This window comes from Microcaecilia unicolor, chromosome 1 (assembly GCF_901765095.1).
Source record: "Microcaecilia unicolor chromosome 1, aMicUni1.1, whole genome shotgun sequence".
NCBI classification, from domain to species: Eukaryota; Metazoa; Chordata; class Amphibia; order Gymnophiona; family Siphonopidae; genus Microcaecilia; species Microcaecilia unicolor.
Window position 1 is genome coordinate 518,585,041 of NC_044031.1, and position 22,932 is coordinate 518,607,972.

Genomic DNA, 22,932 nt, shown 5'->3' on the forward strand with positions numbered 1-22,932 from the left:
GTTTCTGGGAACAATTTATGAAGTCCACTGCAGTACCCCCTAGGGTGCCCGGTTGGTGTCCTGGCATGTCAGGGGGACCAGTGCACTAGAAATGCTGGCTCTTCCCATGACAAAATGGCTTGCATTTGGTTGTTTCTAAGATGGATGTCCTTGGTTTCGAAAATCACCGAAAATCAGAAATGTCCATGACTAAGGACGACCATATCTAGGGATGACAAAATTTAAGGATTTGGACATCCCTGGCGGTATTTTCAAAACGAAAGATGGATGTCCATCTTGTTTCAAAAATACGGGTTTCCCTGCCCCTGGATTGGGACGTTTTGTGAGGACGTCCAAATCAAAACTTGGATGTCCATTTCAAAAATACTCTTCAATCTGGCCGTCACTGTATAGGATTCATCTGCCTTGTTAGGGTTTTTTTTCTTTTTCTATATTTTTATCTCCTGCTTCACTCCAGCAATATTGTGGACTAATGGATGATGTTTATTTCCTCTATTAAGGGAGTTCCCTGTATTTCTATGTCTTTTTCTGATTTCATTTTCAAGTACCTGCTTAAACGTTATCTTGAAATTTTAAAATTAAAAAAAAAGTTTTTCAGATTCTAATTATGGGACTTGTTCTTATATTTTACCCATACAAATACTACTTTATTTATTACTTAGCCCCACGGAATTGGAAGATTTGATAAAAGCAGACTTACAGAAAACAAATTTGCTTGGTTGAAGCTATATTTTATGAAGATACCTGGATAATTCCTATGCGTCTGTATAAAGCTTGAATTCTCTAGTGATACCAGACAAATATTTTTTGTGCTATATGCCATGTATGATATTATTATCATTAATAATAATAATAAATAACAAAAAAATCCCAAAACAAGAACAAAACAATTTATTACAACATCTCTTTTGATCTTTTAAAACAGGAACTAGGAGTTTGCCTATGGAAAAACGTCTTTTAGATTTTCTAAATATTTTGTTTTGATAATGTTATAGTGAAAGATATGGTGCAACCTTGTGAGTGTGGGGTAAGAGGGTGAGTGGGAGAGATAGGCAAGTTGCAGAATGACAAGAAAATACTAGAAACTTTATTTTAATGCAGGCTTTAAAGCAGATAACTTCTGCGTCTGTAATTCTTGTGGACTAGAAGGACCTCTTCTGGTCTTCCAGAAATTACAACTGCAAGTATTTTGAAAATAGGGAGAAAAAATGATGTTGAATAATGATTTTAGCATGGATTTCTCCAAATTCAAAATTATGATATGCAGTATTCAAGGTTATGCTTTTTGTGATTGCTTTATATGTTCTCTCTTTTGAAAGCCTGTCTTTTTAAGGAGGTGAGTAAACATTACCCTAGATGTAATCTCAGTGCTGCCGACCTAATGCAGTTCTAGCTCTGAAAATGAATATATATACATATATATATATATATGGATTTAGCTGACACCTTTTTAGTAGTAGTTTAAGGTGAGTTAAATTCAGGTACACTATCAGGCTTATTTTAGAAAGAGAAGGGTTCCCATCTTTCGACACAAATCGGAAGATGGGCGTCCTTCACACAGGGTCGCCCAAATCGGCATAATTGAAAGCCGATTTTGGGCGTCCTCAACTGCTTTCCATCACGGGGACGACCAAAGTTCCCGGGGGCATGTCAGAAGCATAGCAAAGGTGGGACAGGGGTATGCCTAACACATGGGCATCCTCGACCGATAATGGTAAAAAGAAGGGTGTCCCTGACGAGCACTTGGGCAACTTTACTTGGTCCATTTTTTCTTACGACCAAGCCTCAAAAAGATGCCCGAACTGAACAGATGACCACCAGAGGGAATCGGGGATGACCTCCCCTTACTCCCCCAGTGGTCACTAATCCCCTCCCACCCTAAAAAGAAACGTTTTAAATATTTTTTTCCAGCCTCTATGCCAGCCTCAAATGTCATACCCAGCTCCCTGACAGCAGTATGCAGGTCCCTGGAGCAGTTTTAGTGGGTGCAGTGCACTTCAGGCAGGCGGACCCAGGCCCATCCCCCTCTACCTGTTACACTTGTGGTGGTAAGTGTGAGCCCTTCAAAACCCACCAGAAACCCACTGTACCCACATGTAGGTGCTGCCCTTCACTCCTTAGGGCTATGGTAGTGGTGTACAGTTGTGGGGAGTGGGGTTTGGGGGGGTTGGGGGCTCAGCACCCAAGGTAAGGGAGCTATGCACCTGGGAGTAATTTGTGAAGTCCACTGCAGTGCCCCCTAGGGTGCCTGGTTGGTGTCCTGGCATGTCAGGGGGACCAGTGCACTACGAATGCTGGCTCCTCCCATGACCAAATGGCTTGGATTTGGTCGTTTCTGAGATGGGCTTCCTCAGTTTCCATTATCGCCGAAAACCGGGGATGACCATCTATAAGGACAACAATTTCTAAGGTCGACCTAATTGTTGAGATTTGGGAGTTCCCAACTGTATTTTTGAAACAAAAGATGGACACCCATCTTGTTTTGATAATACGGGTTTCCCCGCCCCTTCGCGGGGGACATTCTGCGAGGACGTCCTCAGGAAAACTTGGGCGCCTCGTTCGATTATGCCCCTCTATGTATTTCTCTGTTCCCTTACATTCTAAAGGAAAGGGGATGGGATTTGATATACAGTGCAATCCGCTTAAATGCAAGGGTCTGGGACCAAAGAAATACATGCAGTTAACCGGAGCGTGCACTTAACAGTTGTGACCCAAAGAAGCTTGACATCTCATAAACATATGTACAGTACTGTTTATTATACGTACAGTATACAGTCTCTGTTAAGTGACGTTATAAAGTCTCCGTTAACTGACGTTAGGCTTACTTGAAGTAATCAGTCATTGTCCTCTGTATACTCTTGTGTCTGTGAGTTCCATAGACTACATCTGCCATATGGTAAAAACTTTCACAGCACTGACATCCAGTGGCCTTCAGATACGTAGGCCCGCTCGGTGTTGAGACTCTCCAGTGCTCTTGCAAAAGTGACAGGAGGTTGTTGAATTTCGTCAGCATGTGCCTCGCTGCTCATTTCATCATCTGTTTCATCATCAGCCGTTGGCTGCGTGTAGGCGCATATCTCGACATCAGTGCTGTCGTCAGCTGTTTGTAGATCGTAATCAATAGCTACATAGTGATGAAACTCCTCTTCAGTAACACAGGCTGGGATGTCAATAGCCTGTTCATCTGATGCGTTTGCAACAGCTGCATCTGTTTCGTCCCTCTCCACATCCTTAACAAAGCTTGCCCATTTGTAGCAGTTCACAATGGCTGCCTGTGTAACATGATTCCAGGCTTCTTTCTGCATATGTAGGGAATCCAACAGCGATAGATTACGAGCCACTTCAACAGCACGTTTATCCTTGCCAGTCTAGTCATCCATAACGCTCATCAGACAATGTAGTACAAGAGCCTGATAATGTTGTTTGAAATTGGCTATTATGCCCTGATCAATAGGTTGGATCAGAGAGGTAGTGTTTTTGTTGGAAGGAAGTCCGCCTTGACGTTAGACAGCCTGACATCATCACTGTGTGCAGCACAATTATCACAAAGCAACAAAATCTGACACTTTTGTGCCCGCATTCTAGTGTCTAACTTCTTTAGCCACTGCTTCCAAATTTCCCCAGTCATCCATGAATTTGCATTAGCCTTGTATGTCACAGGAAGTTGCTTAACATTCTTGAAGCAACAGGGCTGTTTGCTCTTTCCAATGACAAGTGAATCCAACTTCTCACTCCCATCCATATTGCAGCAAAGGAGGATCGTCATTCGGTCCTTCGACGTTTTACTTCCTGTAGTTTTGGCTTGTTTGAATGCAAGTGTTCCATCAGGAATCGCTCGCCAGTAGAGACCATTTTCATCAGCATTGAAAATGTCACGAGTTGCAAACTCATTCAAGATGGTAGGAAGAACTGAAACAACCTAATTTTCAGCTCCAAAGTCATCAGCGTCTTGTTTTTCACCATTCTGTTTCTTGAATTTTATGTTGTCCCTCTCCTTCCATCTTTCCAACCATCCAACAGTGGCTTTGAATTCAGTTAGTCCAAGATTTTCAGCTAGTTGATTAGCTTTCTCCATAAGAAGTGGACCACTGACAGGAAACTGTCTGCTCCTGACTTGAGAAAACCACCGAAGAAGAGCATCTTCTATATCCTCAGCTTTTCACACCCGTTTTCGTTTCCGTTGTGGATTTATATTGTTTTGCCAGTCTTCCAGAAGTTGATTTTTCTGCTTCAAGATACGTGAAATTTGACTGGGATTTACACCATATTCTTTAGCAATAGATGCTTGACTTTGTTTGTTTTCTAATTTTTTAAGAACTTCTATTCGTTCAGCCAGTGTTAAAGTCTTACATTTGCACCACGACGACTCCAGTGCACACTCTAAAAACATTCTTTCGCTTATTCTGCCTGTGTTAGTTAACTAACGAGATTTCAAATTTACCGCCCCTTTGCACGTGCCAATTGGCTTCCGTATTCCGTGCGTGCGCTTTTGCGGATTTTTTCCTGCAGAGGAGCGGTTTTAAACCATGCATATAAGCGAATCTTGCACTTATCAGTGGTACGCTAAACTGAAGTTTGTCCCCATAGAAATTGATGGCACCAAAAACTGGACTGAAGTACGGCATGCAGTTAAACAGAGCATGGGCTTATCCGACGTGCACTTAAATGGAGTGCCATGTTCTTCCTTTCTGTGGCAGTCCAAGAAGTTTACATATTATAAACAGGTACTTATTTTGTACCTGGGGCAATGGAGGGTCAGGTGACTTGCTCAGAGTCAGAAGAAGCTGCAATGGGAATTGAATTCAGCTCCCCAGGCCACTGTACTAACCATCAGGCCACTCCTCAACAAGGAGCCCTTTTACTAAGCTGAGCTAGTAAATGGACTTAGTCAGTCCTAACATGGGTCTTTCATGCACACTAAGTCCATTTCCAGCATGGCTAGAATAGAGGCATTTTTCTATTTGTTGAGTTTCTGGCCCTAGCATTAGCATGTAACCATTAAAAAAAAAATTAACATGAGAGCACTTAGGAGGTCTTTTACTAAAGCTTAGCTTGAGTTATCTGCAACAGGGCCCATTTTATTCCTATGGGCCCTGCTGCAGATAACGTGAGCTAAGCTTTAGTAAAAGACCCCCCTTTCTGCCTACTATTTAGGAGGTACTAAGAGATCCTGTGTTATGGACACACTCGGTGTGCTGGAGCCGGCTTGTACCAGTTCATGCGAGCTGTTTATTAATTTTTTTAAATTTTGGGAGCCAGTTGTTAGTATCTGCTTTAAGCCATTTTCTCCCCGTTTGTGCTGGTTACAATGGGGAAGAAGAAAAGACAGATAAGTACCTCCCTGCAGGAGCTGATTCAGACTGTCCTCGAGGTTGCTGGCATAAGAACCTGTGGATCTGCTACAGTGCCTTTAACAACCGGCTCACAAAATTTGGTCTTGGGTCCCCTCTCGGCATTGTCTTCCTCCTCCCCGTGGCTTGACGTCCATCTTTCGTTTCGATAATATGGTCGGGGACGCCCAAATCTTGACATGTAGATCGACCTTAGAGATGGTTGTCCTCGGTTTTTGGCGATAATGGAAACCAAAGACATCTATCTCAAAAACGTCCAAATCCAAGCCCTTTGGTCACGGGAGGAGCCAGCATTTGTAGTGCACTGGTCCCCCTCACATACCAGGACACCAACCGGACACCCTAGGGGGCACCGCAGTGGACTTCAGAAATTGCTCCCAGGTGCATAGCTCCCTTACTTTGGGTGCTGAGCCCGCCAACCCCCCCCCCCCCATGTCAGCCTGCCTGAAGTACACTGCACCCACTACAACTGCTCCAGGCACCTGTATACTGCTGTGATGGACCTGAGTATGGCATTTGAGGCTGGCAAAAAAGTATTTTTAAACTTGTTTATTATGGTGGGAAGGGGTTAGTGACCACTGGGGGAGTAAGGGGAGGTCATCCCCGATTCCCTACGGTGGTCATCTGGTCAGTTCGGGCACCTTTTTGAGTCTTGGTCGTGAAAAAAATGGACCAAGTAAAGTCGGCCAAGTGCTCGTCAGGGACTCCCTTCTTTTTTCTATTATCGGCTGAGGATGACCATCTTCTAATCACGCTCCAGTCCCGCCTTCGCTATCCTGCCGACATGCCCCCGTGAACTTTGGTCGTCCCCATGACGGAAAGCAGTTGAGAGTGTAAAAAAAATTGGCTTTCAATTATGCCGATTTGGACGACCTTGCGAGAAGGATGCCCATCTCCCGATTCGTGTCGAAAGATGGGTGTCCTTCTCTTTCAAAAATAAGTGTGATAGTGAAAACCCTGTCCCATCATCCTAGCATAATTAGTCACTTATGTTAGCAAGTCACTATATACTCAACTATAACATCATTAAAATAGTTTCATGACCATCATCTGCATGGGGGGGGGGGAGGGGTTTTCATGTAAGTTTGCATGTCACAGTCTCACTGCCTTCCTAGCCACTCTTTACTGAGGTGGGTCAATTACCAGACATTTCTAGATATCTACAGACTGTTTCAAGCAGTTTGAAATACTTAGACATCTTCCAGCCATTTGGAAACCACAAAGGTACCTGAAGGTAGGTGTTGCTTAATTGTTTCTGAATATGTCAGTCAGGCAATGTATGGCAACAATTTTATGGGGGAGGGGTCATGCCCACCAATGACATGGCCTTTGCTGGGCTCTGTTTTGTAACCCTTTTTGCTAGAGAACAAAAATCCTATACTGGCAAAACACCAGTGTCTGCTTTTTTGTTCTTGTGTACAGTCATTTCCCATTTTAGGCTAAGTATATCATAAGCAAAACAGGCAAACAGTCTCTGACTTTGCCCATCTTAAAATGGAATTCTGCTACTAGTTCGGGGACACTTCTTGTTAGAGGAAATGTGGACAATGGGGTACATATGAACAAAGCCGCATTGAGCCTGCCATGAGTGGGAAAGCGCAGGGTACAAATGTAACAACAAAAAAAATATAAGGTATGACTGTGGGAAAAGTCAGCCATTATAGCAGGCAGTTTGGGACCAAATTCAACTTTGAATGGGAGAACAGTGACCTTTAGATACCAAGATCTGTTTATTGGGTATTTTCCCCAAACCAAAGATCATTTGATACCTACCTTGCTGTTAGCTGACAAAATGACTTTTTTGCAAGAACCTGGAAGGACCATTGAGGCCCCAATTATGACCTGTGGGTGCAAATAAGTGAGACAATAAAAAAATATGACAAACATTTGGCCTCTTTAAGGGGGCAGAGGGACTCATTTGTAAAGAAATGGGCCCAGGTTGCTTAACTTGCTCATGAGTTTGTATTTATAATAGTTGTTAGGCTCTACTTTGGTATTCCATGGGTTCATCCTGTTTTGAGTAGTAGGTTATTGATGCAATGACTTCCTTTTCAGGTTAGTCAGAAAATTATTGAATCTGTAACTTTTGTTCTCTGCTCAAGTAACACATACCCATTGATTGTAGATTGGTGCTCATCAGATTATAAGTTTGATTATATTCTAGGGTGTTTGATTATGCTTCCTTGAGGGGGGATGGGGAAAGCAGGGATGGGAGGGAGGGGAGCATATGTCAAACTATATGGAACTGCTTTTATTGTACTGTAGATGACCTTTGAGATGTTTGTTTTGCTGAACATTGTTCTGAGTGTAAAGTTCTAATAAAATATGAATAATAAAAAAAGAAAGACAATCAAAATGGATTGTGACATCGCGATTGTCTGCTGTCCATAGGCCTAAGGTAGACTTCACAGTTTGGAACTCTCCAGCCCCTGTATCTTAAGTTGTTCTCCACAGCCCCAAAGGTGGGCAATGTGACCCTTTTCTACAGTATTATTTTTAAGGGTAAATAACCATTTCCCATTTATCTGTTTCTCTCCACCCATGATTTTATATATTTCCTCTCATCCATCTCTACTCCTAGCTGAAAATGCCTATTTTACCTTTCTTTATGAGGGAACTGTTCAATCCTCTTTATCATTTTGGTTACCCTTCTCTGTACATTCTCCTGTTCTACTATATCTTTTATGAAATTGGATGAATGAAATTACACACCATCAATAGACGTAGAGGCATTTCAATGTTTTTCTGTTTTATTCTTTATTCCTTTCCAAATGATTCCTAACATTCTATTTGCTTGTTAGACATTACCACACACTGAGTGGGTATTTGTATATATTATTCACAATGATGACATGATCTTTTTTGGGGGTAGTGATTCCTATATGGAGTCCAACATTGTGTACCTATACTTAGAATTATTTTTCCTATCAGCAAAAAGATAGAAAATGATGCAATTGGACCTTTTATATAAATGAATTTGTACATAAATGGAATAAAATTAGTGTCAGATGACAAACTAGCCTGCATTTTATTTGAGAATCTATAGGATACTGTAATTGTGATAGCTGTAGATGTCATTTATCAAATTTCATATCAACACAAATGACAGTAGTAATATGAAGATAGTCTATGCTACAGTTTTGTACCAACAGCAAATAATGGGGTCCTTTTGCTAAGCAGCAATAAGCACTAATGTGTGCTTACCGTGTGGGAAAATTCACTACTGTGGTGCACACTCAGGCATCCCTCCATCTGTGCATGTTTCCTATGTACTAAAAAATATGTGCTGAGGGCATGTTGGGGGGTAGAGAATAGGTGTGCCCAGTGCTAATCAGTTAGTGCAGTTACATTGCTGTGAACTTACCAACAGGGTTGGTGCTAGGGTTTCTGGCGCCCCTGCAACCTATTAATCAGTGCCCACCCACTCCCAGTGCAGCATCTCCTCCCTCAATGCCAGCAAATACTCCTCTCTCCTTGCATCCCTCAATGCCAGCACCTACTCTTCTCTCCTTACCCCCCTCAGTGCCAGCACCTACTCCTCTCTCCTTGCCCCCTGTCATGGAATGCCTATCACTCACTTGGGGTTATCCCTGCAGCCACTTAGAGGGTCTGCCCCTGCACTGCTCAGGTCAGCCAGCACCTGGGCATGTGCTCTAAACTAGCATCCTTCTCTCACCGACTGGGTCCCAACTTCCTCTGGGTGAGTCTCCTGCTCTCCAATTATCCCCATTGATTTCTAGGTTACTGGCAGAGGCGGTCGGTGGCCCAACTGTTTGGGGAGGCTAAAGGGGGTGGGGTTAGGGGTGGGGCTTAAATCCATAATTGTCTGATAACACAGAAAAAAATAAGTCACAATACCTTTTATTAAATTTAGATATTAGATATGTATCATATGTCAAAGAATAAAGTGGTTGCTCAAAGCATATACTAACCACAATCGCTCAACTGCAAAACACTATGCACAACTTTGTGCAAAAACACACTCAGAACCTTACTGTACCATAAATATTACACTGGGCAGAACCTAATACACCAATATACCACCCACACGGAAAATGCAGACCGTCAACAATATGAAACAAGGGATCATAATATCACAATTCTCATGTAGAGCCACAAAACACCCTAATTCATGTTTAATGTGGGATAAAATGCCATAAATAAGTAAATAAATTTAAACTTTTAATGTTGAGCACCTAATTCTCAAAGTGGACATATTCCAAACACTGCCCTCCCCTCCATCCACCCATGTCCAGCAACCTTCCTCTCCCCTCCCCTCCATCCACCCTTGTCCAGCCAGCAACTCTCCTCTCCCCTGCCCTTCCCTCCATCCACCCATGTCGAGCCAATAACTCTTCTCTCCCCTGCCCTCCCCTCCATCCTCCCATGTCCAGCAACCCTCCTCTCCCCCCTGCCCTCCCCTCCATCCAGCAATGTTAAGTTCCAGCCCCCCCCAATTTCCAATCCCCCGCTTGTCCATCCCGTCTGCCCTCAGCTCCCCCCTAGCCCTCGTTTGCTTCCTGCCGCTGCCCTACCTTTAAATATTGCATTTTTCTTCCAGTCGCGGCGCCATTATTAAAAGCAGAAACAGGCTCGCATGGCTCCGCCCTCTTCTGATGTATTTCCTGTTTGCGCGAAGGCGGAGCCATGCGAGGGAAGGCTGGAGCTGAGCCTGCTTCTGCTTTTAATAATGGCGCCGCGACTGGAAGAAAAATGCAATATTTAAAGATAGGGCAGTGGCAGGAAGCAAACGAGGGCTAGGGGGGAGCTAAGGGCAGACGGGATGGATGACCTGGGGAGCGGGGAAGCCTGCAGCTTGTCGTGGGGTGGGGGCAGCAGCCGAAGAAGGTCACAGTTGGGCTCCTCCCCAAGCCTCTTACATGGGGCGCCTATGGTTTACTGGGGCCACACTCCTAGTGGTCCCATAATTCCTAGAAAGCACTCACAGACCCAACATACAAACCACCAGGATTCTTTATCAGTCCAGACAGCAGAGTCAACAAACTAAACAGGTTTATTATCACAACTTGAACAGTGAACAGAAAATGTGCAAACAATAACAGGTAATTGAAATATGGATCAATTTCAAAATTATCTAAATATTTGTTTACTTTCTAAAAAGTACCTGGGGAGATCTGGAAATATGCTGTTCACAGATTTTCAAATATAACTGACAACAGGGCCTCAGCAAAGGGATCTGTCTGTCTCTCTTCTCCCTGTCTAAGACTGAAGACAAAACCAGCAATGTCACAGCATCCGGGGGGAACAGGACGCGGGAGATGCGGCATTTGCGGACACGAGAGATGTGGCAGATGCAAGAACACCTAGCCACCTCCTTCCTACTGCAGGAGTGCAGTGGCAGGCTGCAGTTCCTTCGGCTGCCGCGGGTTTTCCTTGTTGCTGGCAGGTTTTCTCCACTGCTGCTATGTGCGACTGGCTCCTTTCTTCTTGGGTGCTGCTGTTCGCTCCTGCCAGCTATTGTGGCTCCTCCCCTTGGGGGGTGGTTTTGGCTTTCCTTCTGGGGTTCTGTCTTTCCCCCGATGTGGACCTGACATCAGATGTCTTCTCCTTTTAGGGACGGTCAGTTCTAAGTTCGGGGCCTTAGCTACTACTTTGGAGTGCTCAGGTATGTTTATTCCTTTGCCTTCTGCCCGTTCTGAAGCTTTGCCTGAACCTGATTGCCTCGACCCCACAGCTGAACCTGATATTGTCTTCTGCTTGCCGCCTGCCTGAATCCAGAGCCTGAACCTGATAGTGACTTCTGCTGGCCGCCTGCCTTAACCCCGAGTCTGAACCTGATACTGTCTTCTGCTTCCCACCTGCCTCAACCCTGAGCCTGAACCTGATACTGTCTTCTGCTTGCCTCCTGCCTTGACCCCAAGCCTGAACCTGATACTGTCTTCTGCTTTCTGCCCAGCTAGTCCCAGGGCAGAGACCCTCATTCCTGCCTGTTACTCTCTGCTCTGCCCTCAGTGCCCAGATTCTCTCCAAGTCCTGTTGGCCACCAGAACCCAGGGGCTCAACCTCTGGAGGATAGAGGTCATCACAGGTGAAGCACTGGGCTTGTCAACTACTGGTTCTAGTACACTGCAGAGGCCATGAGGCTTGTTGACTGCTGGTCCTGGAACAGCTCAAGGACTCACCTTCCGTGACAAGCAACGTCTGGATAACTTTAAACTGCAGGCCAATCAGTGCCCAGAACAAGTTTTTAAAAAAAAGTCGGCCATGTCGCTGCAGGTCTTTTCTCTGTAACAGTTTTAAACATAAACATGCACCACCTGCTGGCCAAACTAGAGAAATACACTTCAAGAATTAATTAAGACTGTTTTACAAGCTTAAAACCCCACTGTTCTGTCACACCCCCTCAATACCAGCACCTACTCCTCTCTTCTTGCCCCCTCAATGCCAGAAGAGAAGAGAAGGTACATACAGAGAAAGGTGTCAGGGAGGGAGGCAAGGAGAGAGAAAGAGATGCTGGATGACAAGGAGGGAGAGAGGTCTGACTGGATGGAGATGGGTCAGACAAGGAAGTCAGATGGAGAGGAGAGCAGAGTAGCCTGGCGCAATTCGGTAAGCACAGCTTGGGGTAGTTTTGGGCATCCCCCAGAGGTCTTCACTCTCCTGCCATGCTTACTGTGCTTACCAGGTTGCACCAGCCCTCGTACCAATTAGCACATGGTTAACGCATGAGCCATTTCTACCTATTAAATAGGAGTAGTTAAGGGTTCATGCGTTAATGGCCATGTGCTAATTGGGAAATTAGTATGTGGCCATTAATTGAGGAAATTAAAAATTGGCCATTTTACAGCTGCACTAAAAGTGGCCTCAATGTGTGGGGAAACCCATGCCCTAGTCACAGCACAGGCCACCTTTTAGCGCAGCTTAGTAAAAGAGCCCCAATGTCTGTTAACAATTTAAACATTTGAGGAAGGAGAAACAAAATGATTTGCTTACTCTGTTATAATTAGTGTTGTCACTTTAATCTACAGTACAGAAATGTTAAAAACAGGTGACAAATAAATGCCTATATCACATAAATGTGTTGCCTGACATCACTTAACAATTAATCAGTGCCGTTTCCAATATCATGCACATTAAATTCAGATTTGGGAGCTAGGGCAATAATTGCAATAAACAAAGAATACGGCCTTTGTTGAGATTTTTGTTATTTGTAATAGTTTTAAAATTCCCGAGTTAGTAATCAGCACCAGGAAGCAAGACCTTCTGTATGGATTGAAGTGCAGTTTATGATTTCCATTTATAGTTTTCAGTGTAAAAAGCAATTTTAGTTCGTTAAATAACCTCTTTTACTTCTAAACTGTGAACCTGTATGTACTGTTTTTACTCCAATGTGATTTACGTTTATATGTAATCTGGCATTTGCGGTTAACAACAGAGAAAGCCGTGAACAAAAAAAAAACTACATCTCCCATAGTTCTATGCGTTCGGCTCTTCCTGCCTTGCAGTGAGCGATACCACAAAATAGCAACGCTTGGGAAGATTCAGAGGGGATGGAAACCGAGCTACACACCTCATCGATGGAACAGGATGAAAATAAACAAGCAGGGGTACTGCATCTGAAAGAGATGAAATCAGCTCCTGATGACAAATTAATCCTATACCACTGGACGCAATCTTTCTACTCTCAAAAGGTACACAATTGTAATGTGCGTGTCGAATTTCAGCACTTGGACAGTTCACCCCTAGTAAAACAGAGGAGATCGTGTCCGACTTAATGCAATCGATGGTGGTGTCACATCCCCAGCCTGCAAGGAGCAAAAGACAGGCGTGGAGTAGGGAGAATATTGTGGGGTGGGAGAGTATCTGTGGAACAGCCAGTCTTCAGTTTTTCAGATGGATCCAGCAGGTTAACCTTAAGGAGGAGAAAGAACGGGAGGGGCACGTAATGTGATCAGCAGGAAGCTAAACTGTGCTCACAGGGGCTGCAGAAGTGAAGGGTTGAAGGATGCTCTTCAGAAATCAATTTTATGGTGAAGGGGAAATTCGAAGTTGTTTTTTTTTTTTTTCCAACATGGAGTACATATAATTTTATCGGTAGAGAAGCATTATAGGAGAGAAAGCATTTATCTCCAAGGATATTAATGAAATTGTGACTCCATGCTTCATGGCAACTTTGTAAATGGAGATTTTAGAATTGCACAAGTCACGTCAAGTGAGTGAAAACTGCCATATATTAAATTAATAAATGATAGCAATTGTCCCATTCAATCTGCCTTCAGGTATATTATAATACAATTTACAGTATAAAGCCACTTCTTCCGGCAGAAAAAGTGCTTTTCAAAAACCACACCTACTAACATGAATACCATGTAAAGGCATCGGAGGGGGAGGGGAAGGGGAGCACAGAATCCTGATGTATGCACGCACTTGATAAAATATGCTCAGACATGCATATAAGTGCACACATATGTCTGCCTTCGAGAAGGTGTAAATTATTGCATTTGAACTGGCACATTAATGGAGCTGCTTTTGGATACTTACTTTACAAGGGCATATAGGCTCCTATATTGCTTTTACTAAATATCAAAAACAACAGAAAATACTCAAACTGTAATTGGTCTGTGGAGCAGACACTCCAAAAACAGTGATTTGATTATTAGGGTGACAAGAGGGGGCACAATTTTAGATCTAGTCTTTGGTGGAGTGCAGGGCATAGTATGTGAGGTAACAGTATTGGGTCTTCTGGAAAACAGTGATCATAATACGATCAAGTTGATCTACTATCTGGAATGAAGCCACAAAGGAAATCTAATGTAGCAACATTTAGTTTTCAAAAGGGCGACTATGATAAAATGAGGAAAATGGTTAAAAAGAAGCTAAAAGGATTGGCTGCAAAGGTTAGGATATTAAATCAGGCATGGATGTTGTTTAAAAATACCACCTTGGAAGCCCAGACCACATGCATTTCACGTTTTTAGAAAGGTGGAAAGAAGAGAAAACAGACTGGTAAGCTTGATGTAAGTACCGAGCAAAATAGTGGAAAGTATTATAAAGAATAAAATTATGGAACATATAGATGGGGATAATCGAACGGGGATGCCCATCTCCGACGACGGGGGTACGAAGGGGCAGGACAGACTGTATTATCGAAAAAGGTGGGTGGCCATCTTTTCTTTTGACAATATGGTTGGTGCCGGCCAAATGCCTAGGATTTGGGCGGACTTGAGATGATCGGCATCGGTTTTCAGCGATAATGGAAACCAAAGCCTGTCATCTCAAAAACGACCAAATCCAAGCCCTTTGGTTGTGGGAGGGGCCAGGATTCGTAGTGCACTGGTCCCTCTCACATGCCAGGATACCAACCGGGCACCCCAGGGGGCACTTTTAAAAATAAAAAAAAACATTAAAATACCTCCCAGGTGCATAGCTCCCTTACCTTGGGTGCTGAGCCCCCCAAATCCCCCCCAAAACCTACTCCCCACAACTCTACACCATTACCATAGCACTTATGGGTGAAGGGGGGCACCTAGATGTGGGTGCAGTGGGTTTTGGGGGGGGTTTGGAGGGTTCCCATTTACCAGCACAAGTGGAACAGGTGGGGAGGGGGGGGGGTGATGGGCCTGGGTCCACCTGCCTGAAGTGCACTGCACTCATTAAAAACTGCTCCAGGGACCTGCATACTGCTGTCATGGAGCTGGGTATGAGATTTCAGGCTGGCATAGAGGCTGGCAAAAAATGTTTTTAAAGTTCGGTTTTTTTGGTGGGAGGGGGTTAGTGACCACTGGGGGAGTCAGGGGAGGTGATCCCCGATTCCCTCCAGTGGTCATCTGGGCAGTTTGGGTACTTTTTTTGGGACTTGGACCTAAAAAAAAGGGTCCAAAAAAAGCGGATCAAATTCTCGCTAGGGCCGCCATTCCTTTTTCCATTATCGGCCGAGGGCGCCCGTCTCTTAAGCACGCCCCAGCACGCCCCTGTCCCGCCTTTGCTACCCTTCTGACATGCCCCTGGGAACTTTGTTCATCCCCGCGACGGACTGCAGTTGGGGGCGCCCAAAATTGGCTTTCGATTATACCGATTTGGGCGCCCACGAGAGAAGGTTGGCCATCTCCCGATTTGGATCGGAAGATGGACATCCTTCTCTTTCGAAAATGAGCCTGATAGACCAACATGGCTTAATGGGACAGAGTCAGTGTGGGTTCTGCCAAGGGAAGAGTTGCCTCAACAATTTGCTTCATTTCTTTGAAGGCACGAATAAACATGTGGAAAAAGGTGAGCCAGTTGATGTAGTGTATCTAGATTTTCAGAAAGCTTTTGATAAAATTCTTCATGAGAGACACACGAGAAAGCTAAAGAGTCATGGGATAGGAGGCAAGGTTCTGGTGTGGATTAGGAATTGGTTATTGGGTAGAAAACAGAAGGTAAGGTTAAATGGTCATTTCTCTCAATGGAGGAAGGTGAACAGTGGAGTGTTGCAGGGATTGGTACTAGGACCAGCGTTAATTAACATATTTATAAATGATATGGAAATCAGAACGATGAGTGAGGTGATTTGCAGATGGCACAAAACTGAAATATTGCAGGAAGACCTTAGGAAATTGGAAGACTAGACATCCAAATGGAAGATGAAATTTAATGTGGACAAATGCAAGGTGGTGCATGTTGGAAAGAATAATTTGATTCATAGTTACCTGATGCTAGGGTCCTTGGGGGTCAGCACTCAAGAAAAAGATCTAGGTGTTATTGTAGATAATACGCTGAAATCTGCATAATGTGCGGCGGCAGCCTAAAATGCAAACTGGATGCTAGGAATTAGGAAAGGGATGGTGAATAAGACCGAAAATACTATAATGCCTCTCTATCACTCCATGCTGCAACCGCATCTTGCGTACTGTGTTCAGTTCTGGTCGCTGTATCAAAAAAGATATAGCAGAATTAGAAAAGGTTCAAAGAAGAGTGACCAAAATGATAAAGGGGATGGAACTCCTCTCGCATGAGGAAAGGTTAAAGAGGTTAGGGCTCTTCAGCTTGGAAAAGAGATGGATGAGGGCAGATATGAGAGAGATTTACAAAATCCTGAGTGGTGTAGAATGAGTAGAAGTAAACTGATTTTTTACTCGTTCCAAAAGTACAAAGACTAGGGGACACTCAAGGATGTTACATGGAAATACTTTTAAAACAAATAGGATGAAATATTTTTTCACTCAAAGAATAGTTAAGCTCTGGAACTCTTTGCCGGAGGATCTGGTAACATCAGTTAGCATATCTGGGTTAAAAAATGATTTGGACAAGTTCCTGGAGGAAAAGTCCCTTGTCTGCTATTCAGACAGACATGGGGAAGCAATGCTTGCCCTGGGATTGATTGCATGGAACGTTGCCACAATTTGGATTTCTTCCAGGTACTTGTGATCTGGCCTGGCCCCTGTTGGAAACAGGATATTGGGCTAGATGGACCATTGGTCTGACCCAGTTTGGCTATTCTTATGCTCTTAAGTGACAGATATTTTTGTTAATAATGAAAATATTATCAATGATAAAGAGGACCCATTGATACTCTTGTGGCCCTCACTACTCATATAAGTTGTTTATAAACTGTCAATCACCGGTTCCCCCTTAAGAAAGTGCTTACAAACACAACTGTATATTTAACTATTTCCATTTACTAAAATAGTGTCAAAACAAAACTTCACTTATGCACATAACTATGACACAAATAGTCACTGTTATCAATTATTGCAGTGTCATATAACTGTTACTTAGTTGTACCGCATTTTGGGACCCTTTTACTAAGGCACGGTAGGCCTAACACAGGCCTTCCACATGGTAAAAGGGCAGTACCATGATAGTTTGGTCATCGGTACATGCTACTTCCATGGTAAAAAAAATATATTTTTTGGCATGGGAGGTGTGTCTGTGCTAATCTGGTATCGTGGGCGCATTACCATATACTACCCAATTAGCAAGAGAATAGCGTGGGAGCCCATACCATCTCCTAAATAAGCGGTGGTAAGGGCTCCCAGCAGTAATGGTCAAGTGCTAATGGGGAAATTAGTGCATAGCCATTAAAAAAGACCTGATCATAACCATTTTACTGCTGTGCTAAAAGTAGTCGCAGCATGCGGGAAAACCCACACGCTGACAGCAGCGCTGGACACTTTTTAGCGTGGCTTAGTAAAAGGACCCCTTAAACTATTGCTATACCTTTTATTTAGGTCTACCTATGTATTGCTTCCATGCCTTACAGACAGCACAAAATATGGCGGCATGTTTGTTGTCTAGAACATCATGCATTAATCATGTTTCTCTGGTTGCACTGACTTCCTGTTTTTTTTGGTGCACTCAATTTTAAGTTTTGACCCTTCTCCATTGGGCTTTGGATGATGATGTTCCCCTTCCTGTTACTACTTTGTGATGAATTTATTGTCCTTCAGATCTCTTCCTTCAGTAAATAAGAATTTCTTAGAAGTATTTTTTTCTGATAGATTTGGTTGGAGGAATACAGTTCTTCCATTTATGTTGCCAGTCCAATTTTGTGGAATTCATCACCTTTAGATTTAATGTAAATTTCAAGTCTTTCCTCTTTTATGAACCTGCTAAAGATACATTTATTTATAAAGGCTTATCCAGCATAATAATATAGACAGCCTTATGGTTTTGATTTGATATTATGACATAGTATTTGGCTTACAGTCTGTATATAATTATTTTAGGAATTTTATGACTGATTTATTTATGTTTAATTTTGTTATTTTTTTGTTTCTAATTGTTTTAATGCATGCATATTTTTACTGTTGTTTGTCAAGGATTGCAGATAGTGTAGGCTATAATTTTTTTAAGAAATAAAATGAAATAAAATAAATACATGAATTACTTTTCTTAAGTATTCCAGGCTATGAAACCACAAGGACTTGATTCTATGCCACGTTTTGTGGAGTGCTTGTGTCAAGGACTTGGGGAAATCTTAGCCTCAATATAGTGCTGTACAATAAATAAATTCTTCAAAAAATACATCATAGGATAAAGGCCCTTTTACAAAACTGTGGCAAAAAGTGGCCTTAGCCTGCCCTTATGTGGGTCTTTCCTGCATACTAAGGCCACTTTTTGCCGTGGCTGGAAAATGGCCAATTTTCTTTTTTTTTTTTGGCATTAATATCCTTACGCTAATGTTGCACATGGGCCTTTACCAAATTATTATATATCTCAGTTGTACAAAATATTTATTGAGGAGATTTAGGACCATTCAAAATATAGCAATTCATTTTATATGCGGGTTAGGTAGATTCGATAGATTTTCCTCCTGCTTTGAAAAACTTAATTGGTTACCAGTAGAGGCTAGGGTTCTTTTTAATCTGTGTTGTTTTGTTCATAGGATTCTGAAGGGAATGGCATGCTCAGTTTCACTTAAAAGAGCGTGCACAGGAGGACATCAGCAAGAAGAAAGAGCAGGGCAGTGAATTTGCCTGCGCCGGAGACCGGCGCTGAAGAAAGCTTCGGCTGGTGGGGGTTGGGGACCCCTGTCAGCCAAACCAAGGGCCCGGATGAAATTTGTGAGGGCCCCACCTAGCTACGCCCCTGCTTCTTACAGTTCGGGAAATGTAGGATAAGATATTCTCTAGATGATTTAGAGACATTACATGAGAGTATTTCAGTGAGGTTGTTCATGTATATTGGGTCCGAGCCATACAAAATTTTGTGAATGAAGGTACATAGCTTGAATTATATTCTATCTTTTACTGGCAGCAAATGTAAATCATACAGAAGAGGGGTTGCTTTGGTGAAGTGTGATAGTCTGAATATGAGACATGTGGCAGTGTTTTCAGCAGTTTGTAGTTTTTTTGAGCAGATCCCCTTTAAGTCCTATGTAAACAGAGTTGCAGTAATCAAATTTTGTTAGGACTAGGGTTTGAACTAGGGTATTGAAGACTGATTTTGCAAAGAATGGTCTTAGTCTCCTCAATTTCCATAATGAATTGAAGACACTTGAAACCAATTTGGAAATTAGGTTATACATATAGTGAGGGATGTGTTTGTAGGTGGAGAGTGGGCAGTGTGCACTAATCAGCATAGCCACACGGCTGCACGGTAACTGATTAGCGTGTGATTAGTGTGTGAACTCTTACTGCCTACAAAATGGGTGACGGTAAGGACCCACGCTCTGATGTCCACACACTAATGATGTTTTTGTATGTGAAGAAGAGGTACAATTGTCAACAGACCACTTTCCTGAAGAAGTCAGCGAAACTTGGCCATGTCAGTGGTGTGTCTGTTTCTGCTTGAAGGCTTAAAAGCTAAGCAAAAAAAAAAATTCTCCTTGTTGAAGCACTGAGATTCATTATTCACTATGTTTTAAAAAAATGTGGACCGATGGCGATTAGAGGCATTTGAAGGAATAAACTGACTGTAACCATGAGATATGCCGTTCTGATGATCCAAAAATATTTATACTAGTATAACCTAGTTGAAAAATTTTGGATGTTTGCTTGATGATCGACTGTGAGCCTACAGTTATGATATAGACAATGTTAGTGTTTGGAAATCACACACTAATGGCAGCATTAACACATGGCCAGTAATGCCAAAAACAGTGGCGATCCTAGGTCGGCTGACACCCGGGGCGGATCACCCCTGTGCACCCTCCCCCCGGTGCAACGGTGTCCGTCCCCGCAGGGTACAGCACGACCCCCCCCCCCTGGCGCAATGACACCTCCCCGGAGCATCAAGCCCCCCCCCCAGTGCATTCTTAGCTGCTGGGGGCAGCCGCACGGCTGTCGGCTCCACTGGCTCCCTGCTCCCTCTGCCCTGGAACAGGAAGTAACCTGTTCCGGGGCAGAGGGAGCAGGGAACCAGCGGAGCCAACAGGCGTGCGGCTGCTCTCTGCACCCTCCAGCAGTGTGCACTCTGGGCGGACTGCCCCCACCGCCCCGCCCTTGGTATGGCACTGGCCAAAAATAGAAAATTGTCCATTTCTTGGCCATGGCAGAAAGTGGCTTTAGCACATGGGAAAGACCTGCATAAGAGCATACTAAGGTCACTTTTTGCTACAGCCTTGTAAAAGGGCCCTTTAAAAGGATGTTCTGGTGGGGGAAGGAGTCCACAGCCCCAAGGCCCTAACTGCTTGATCACACTACTCCTCACTTCAAAGAGCTCCAGTCCAGAGGACATTTTTTGAAAAGCACCTTTATTATGTGTATTAGATGGTATTAAAAAAATCAGAAATAAAAGGGCAAAATCACAAAAATCTGACTGGTACAGATCAAACAATTTAGCTCAAAAGGAATTGCACAATCTGATTTTAAAGTAGTTGCAGGTTTCTTTGTAAATCTACTGGTAATATGTCCTTTTTTAATCTGGTGTCACTTGGCAGATCATCTCTCCTGGTGTCCCCAACAGCTTCTTGTTTCTTTGGAACCCTAGGTGGGCACCTATTCCTTTTCCCCTGAATTCTATATATGGTACCCAGATTTGGGCATCTAAATTTGGATGCACTTCTGAGATGTGCACTCAACTTAATTGGCTAAAGAGCTGTTAACCATCAATAATTGGATGCTAACAACCAATCACTGATGTTAATTAGCACAGTTAGGATTTGCATGTGCATCAGGCTGTGGGCTATTTTATAAGGTTGGGTGCACACAAAATTTTATACTGTTCAATCAGGAATCCTTTAATTCAGATTTCTCACAGCAATAACCCTTACTGTGTTCTGTACCCAGGGATCTATTTTATTACCTATCTTGTTCTGTAAGGAAATATTTATGAGACCTCCCTTTGGTGTTAGTACCCTAGTAAGCTAAATCCATACATGTGTAGAGATAAAGAAAGTTGTTATGACCCATACAACTTGCATAAGTTTATAATTCATTCTTTATTTCACACAAATCAGAATTATACAGATTAAGTAGCAATTATAATTATGCCCTTATTTTAAAAAATTACAATTCCGTTACTTAGTAAGATGTTATCCTACTGGCCAATATTCAGTCGGTGCAGTCATCATTTTTTAAATTCAGTACTGGAACACACCTGGGTCCCGATACTGAATATCCAGGGCTAATTTGCCAGATGCTGGCCACCAGGGCTTATGTGAGTCCCGCCTGAATATGAGCCGTGAATTACATAACTATTTTGCCTTATAAAAAGGACCCCCATGATCACTCTCCCAGCACCTGAAAAATCCCCCCTCCCTGTCAAAGTCCCCCTTTACCCCAGAATCTTTGAAGGAACAGTTAACCCAGAGTTCAAAACCCTTTCCCACCTATCTCCCTAGCACATTGTTAACCTTCATCACAAAACTCCCCCCAAAAGAACCCTCTCTGACCTCCTTGCGTAGCGATCCCCCACCTCCTAACCAAGGATGATCACATAGCATTGCTTTCCCTGTAAAAACTATACCTCCCACCTTAATTTTTTTAAAAAGACCCTTCCATGCCTTATTTGGGTCCACCTGAAGGTTAACATAAGGATCCATGCCTGATTGGTCCTGTTTGTGGATACTTAATTTAAAAAATGTCACTAGCTGATCAGAGGGGTCCTCTTTGCCCAATACTTTGCAAGGAGTGGGGAATTATTTTATTTATTTATTTAGATTTTGCTCACACCTTTTCCAGTAGTAGCTCAAGGTGAGTTACGTTTAGCTTGAGCTACTTCTTTAGAGAGATCAAGGAAGAGGATGAGAACATAAGAGAATGCAGGATTTACTGAATGGTGGTGATTAGCATAGATTAGTAAGCTGGGTGGGAGAAAATAAAAATAAAAATTGGAAATTTTTTTTTTAGACCAGTGATTGAAGTAAAGCCCTTTTTGGGCCAGGTTTTGGGTACCATGAGGCTTCTGAATTATTTTCTTCCAAAAATTATATAATTGGAAACACAATCATCATTTGATATATCCGGATCGTTATCATTTAGTTGTGTACGTGTTTGCTGGAAACCCTTATTTGTAATGTTGATTTTGGCAATAATCAATGTCCCCAATCCTCCGTATGTACTAAGTTTTGTAATTATTATGTTAAATTCATGTTTCCATGTTTAGGTCCGCTTGGTAATTGCTGAGAAGGCATTGAGATGTGAAGAACATGATGTGAGTCTTCCACTGAGTGAGCATAATGAGCCTTGGTTCATGCGGTTGAACCCAGCCGGAGAAGTACCTGTGTTAATCCATGGGGACCATATTATCTGTGAAGCAACTCAGATCACTGATTACCTTGAACAGACTTTCGTAGATGGTAATTTCAAGGATCTTCATATCACTTAATTTAACATTCCTTTTACTAAGCTATGGTAAAAGGGGCACTGCATTAGAGGCAGTGCCCAGATTTGTCGTGTGCCGAGGCCCTTTTGAGGTGGCAGTAAGGGCCTCTGCAGTAACCCGGCAGTAACCGCTGCCTGATTACTGCTGGGTAACCCCCTGAGGTAAAAATTTACAAAACATTTCCGGTCATGCTGGAAATGCCGTGCACTGGGGGCGGAACTACTGCTGGAGGCCGTGTTAGGCCAGCGGTAGTTCCAATTTGCCGTGCTTCAACCCTTTAGTAAAAGGGCTCCTTAATATTTTAGCAAATGATTGATTTTTCTTATTTTTATTGAATAACTATGCATAATGTTTCATTCATGACCACACTGGG

The 22,932-nt window shown here is 43.0% G+C and overlaps 1 protein-coding gene across 1 annotated transcript in view; it reads left to right on the forward strand.

Moving 5' to 3' along the window:
• Positions 1-12,889: 12,889 nt before the first annotated feature.
• Positions 12,890-22,932, forward strand: part of GDAP1 (ganglioside induced differentiation associated protein 1) — a 34,294-nt gene continuing 24,251 nt past the window's right edge. Inside the window, exons 1-2 of the mRNA XM_030190174.1 lie at positions 12,890-13,003; positions 22,341-22,533. Of these exons, the coding sequence (XP_030046034.1) occupies positions 12,890-13,003; positions 22,341-22,533 (307 nt within the window). The remainder of the gene's footprint in view (positions 13,004-22,340; positions 22,534-22,932) is intronic.